Source organism: Plasmodium gonderi, assembly GCF_002157705.1.
Source record: "Plasmodium gonderi DNA, contig: Pgo-contig_185, whole genome shotgun sequence".
Classification (NCBI taxonomy): Eukaryota; Apicomplexa; class Aconoidasida; order Haemosporida; family Plasmodiidae; genus Plasmodium; species Plasmodium gonderi.
The window spans coordinates 11,785-15,829 of NW_021629103.1; the positions used below are offsets into that span (position 1 = coordinate 11,785).

General features: G+C 21.3%; 1 protein-coding gene across 1 annotated transcript; it reads left to right on the forward strand.

Moving 5' to 3' along the window:
* Nucleotides 1–2,303: 2,303 nt before the first annotated feature.
* Nucleotides 2,304–3,824, forward strand: PGO_001710 (variable surface protein; the record flags this gene model as incomplete). The annotated part of the gene is made up of 3 exons (XM_028690997.1): nucleotides 2,304–2,321; nucleotides 2,437–3,543; nucleotides 3,669–3,824. The coding sequence occupies 3 exons, from the start codon at nucleotides 2,304–2,306 to the stop codon at nucleotides 3,822–3,824; spliced, it is 1,281 nt and encodes a 426-aa protein (XP_028546798.1).
* Between the last annotated feature and the right edge of the window lie 221 nt (nucleotides 3,825–4,045).

Sequence of the window (4,045 nt, forward strand, 5' to 3'; positions counted from 1 at the left end):
AATTCCTGAATATAACTAATTCAATGAAATAATCAATGCTTTTAATTTTTTAACTCTTTCCCAGACTATTATACACATCATTAATTAAAACTTCTAGATTACTTTGTAAATGATATATACTATAGATTACTTATAGCAAAGATTTAATTTAATTTTCATATATATTCACTTAAACTATAATAAATTAATAATCATTTTTTATAATAAGTGTTATCAGGAATCTTAAATGGCATTACTGCATTTAGATTTAAAAAAATAACACATTTCTAAGCTTAAAGATTATAGAAACTAATAACGAAAGACAAGAGACATGCATCTACACGTTAATTTTTTTTATTATTTACTTAATAAGGAAACAAAAAGAAACTTCTAACGTTCATTATTTAATACTTATTTCTGTAATTATTGCATACAATTTTGTATGTTATAAAGTAAGAATATCAAAATCTTATACATTATTAGTTTAATTTATTGAGATATATACCATATAGATGTTTTTTATTAGAAATACTGAAATAGTATATATTCATAATGAAAAAGACAAGCATTCTAATAATTCATGAAGCATCATTAAGATATTTTTTGAAATTTAACTAATATGTGGGAATTAATATAATATATTTTGGAAATTAGAACAAAATTTCTATCTCTTATTAGATTTTATATTAAAAGCTTAATATGCATGAAATATATGAATATTCAAAAAATAATATTTTTTATATTTATATATTATTTTTTCTTATTTTTTTTTACAAACATTTGCATTTTATAAACAATTACACATTATATTATAATATATAATTCCTAATTTACTTTTTTTAATAGTTGCTAGGTTTTTATTATAAAAAAATTAGAGTATAACGTGTTCATGTATAATATATTTTTTCAATTCCTTAATTATATTTTGATTTCATTGAAATTTTTATGATAAAATATATGCATAATTTATGAAATTATTGGTTACTGAAACATTGTAAGTATTAAGATTAATTAAAATCTATACTTATGCGTCATTATCAGATGAAAATTAATAGCCATTAAGAATTTAATAAATAATTTATAATAAATCCTTATATTTTATAAAAAAAATGAGATTTAGAAAGGTTATAAAATTCATGCATAGTTTCAAACACAATATACTTTATTAGTATATCTTAAAGGCTGTTATAACTAATTTCTTTAATATTCATCTTTCGTGTAAATAATGTCACTATGTTACAGCTATTATAAACATTAATAAAAATATACACAAAAATATACAATATTTCACATATAAATGTAGTATTAACTAAACTCTCCTTATGCATTTTTAATTATATAATAATTATAAATGATATTCAAAAAAATATTTAATTGTATACACTTAGCCTTTCAAAAATATGATTGTATTTTTTAAATTTAATAATTATACTTATTACGAAGAAATGGCTACATATATACTTAAAAAATTTTTTTTTTGTAAATTTGTAATTATAAATAAATATATTTTTTTTTAAGAAAAAAATAAATTTAGAAAGAGTTCTATTAATTTATATAATATCCAATTAAATCGCCGTAAAATAAAATATATTTATTTTCTCATAATTATAACATGAAGGTATACATAAAAAAAAAATAATTTATTATAATTTATTTAGTCTAGCGAATTAGAAAATAATTATTAATATCAATAATATATAAATTGTCTTTATCAAATATAATATAGAGATAGAGGAGTACATAATAAATCCAAAGAAAACATAAAAAAATTTAAGAAATCTATTAAATTTATAGTGTTAGAAAAAATAATGGTAACTGCTTTAATGAAATATACAAATATATCCATATTTACGTACGTTATATAAATGAAATTAAAATTAACATATTTTTTATATAATAAAAAAACCTAAAATATATAATTTAATCAATAGTATATTTGATATATATCATTATATATTATATTCACAGAGAATATATGTTATAACTGTGTTATACGATATAATATATATAATTAAGAATTTCAAATAATTAATTTCACACCCATAATGTAAATATCATGGAATGCATAAAATATTTATATTTATATAATATATCCTATGAGCAATTATACATACGTATTTCATAGGACATTGTATTATAGTGATTATATATGTATATTTTTTAAAAAATTAGACAAAATAATAGAAAAAGATCTATAATTCTAAATATTTCTATATATATTCTTATACATTATTTTAGTAATTTTTTAATATATTAGGAAATACGTAGCTGAATATATGATTGTTCTTTTTTGTTTGTTTTTTACGTTTTAACATTCGTTAATAATGAAAACTTTTCTAGGGGTAGGCTTTTTATGCAATATAAATTATTATTTATGTAGAATATCATATTTACTTTTAAATAAATTATTTTTTATATATAAAAAATTATATATTATCTTTTGTGTTAAATTTATAGGTTCAAGCACTTAATAACTTGCCTACAAAAGTGAAGTATGATATTTTCGATAAGGAAGTTGGGAATTGTAATGGTTCTTATATTGAAAACAATGCAAAGAATCTTTTAGGGACTAAGGGAGTGCTTGCAAATGTTTCTAAAAAAATATATAATGCCTTATGTTATTCATATAATCAATATAACATAGAGGAATTTAATAATACAGATTGTGATTATCTGTACTTTTGGTTATTTGATATGTTAGACAAAAATCTAATAGATGAAAATTCCTTTTACAATGCTATGTTAACACTTAAATTTATACTAGAGAATGCAAATCTGAGTACATGTAATTTTAATAAATATAGCAATGATCGAAAAAAAAATAGGGATATTAAGCATTTATTTGATTTTTCGAAGGATTTTTTTAAGATAGAAGAATATGTTCGTACACCTAATAATCCTTGTAATGATTCTTTTAATCTACTTCTTGGTGAATATGTCATGAAATATACTCAGTGCAAAAACATGTGCAGTGAATCATATGATACGGATGAGAGTTGTAGAGCTTTTAAAGAATATTTTAAGGGTAAGGACAATTTAAACTTAACTCAATGGAAATGCAATGTGGTAAGTAATGTTACATATCCTGCAACATCTCAACTTGTACGATTGGGTCAACCTAGTATACAAGAAAAATTATTAATAACAGAACCATATTCACTTGAGCAGAATAGAATATATACAGGAGGAGAACAGACAAGTGAAGAAATAGATGGAGAAATAGGAGGTACAGAAGAAGAAGGTGCAGAAATAAAAGCTCCAGATACAGAAGATGCAGAAATAAATGGTCAAGATACGGAAGATACAGAAAAAGGAGTTTCTGAAAAAGCAGGCGCAGAAGTACCACATGTTGTAAAAGAATATGAAGAAATAACGGCTTATACTTTAGATGTACAACAGTTAATGAACGAAAATTCAGAAGAATCCCCTTCCGGTATTAGAGATACAGAATCGAGTGCCCGTATTTATTTTTCAGATGATGCCTTAGTCCATTCACCTTCAAATAGTGTGGTTACTGCCCCTTTAGTTATAGGAATTACAGTTTTTTTTATTATACTGTGCAAAGTAATTATAAATATAAATAAAAAGAAACTTACATTATATTATATAATATAAATTCTATTAATTTTAAAATAAGTCTACAAATATTATACATAAAATATATTCTACACATACTATATTTTCATTAGTTTACACCAACTGGGTATTGGTTAAAAAAAGTTTTAGTAGGAAAATATAAAAGGAAACGCAATATTATAATGAATAGGAATAAAACAAAAGATTATTCAATCCTTGAAAATTTAGATTCACCAAGAAGTTTTAATGTAAGTTACAGTAATATATAACTTTTCTGATTTGGAGGAAAAAAGGAATAATTCTGTTACTTATAACTGTATCACGATAAGCACATATGCGCAAAGAAATAAACTAACGAGAATGTAGGAATTATTTTTTTCGAATAATACATAATAAATTTGAAATTTATATATTTATTATATAAAACTGAATTTTTTTTAAAATTATAATATTTTTATCCATTCCGCATTCATAAACATACAGCAGAAAT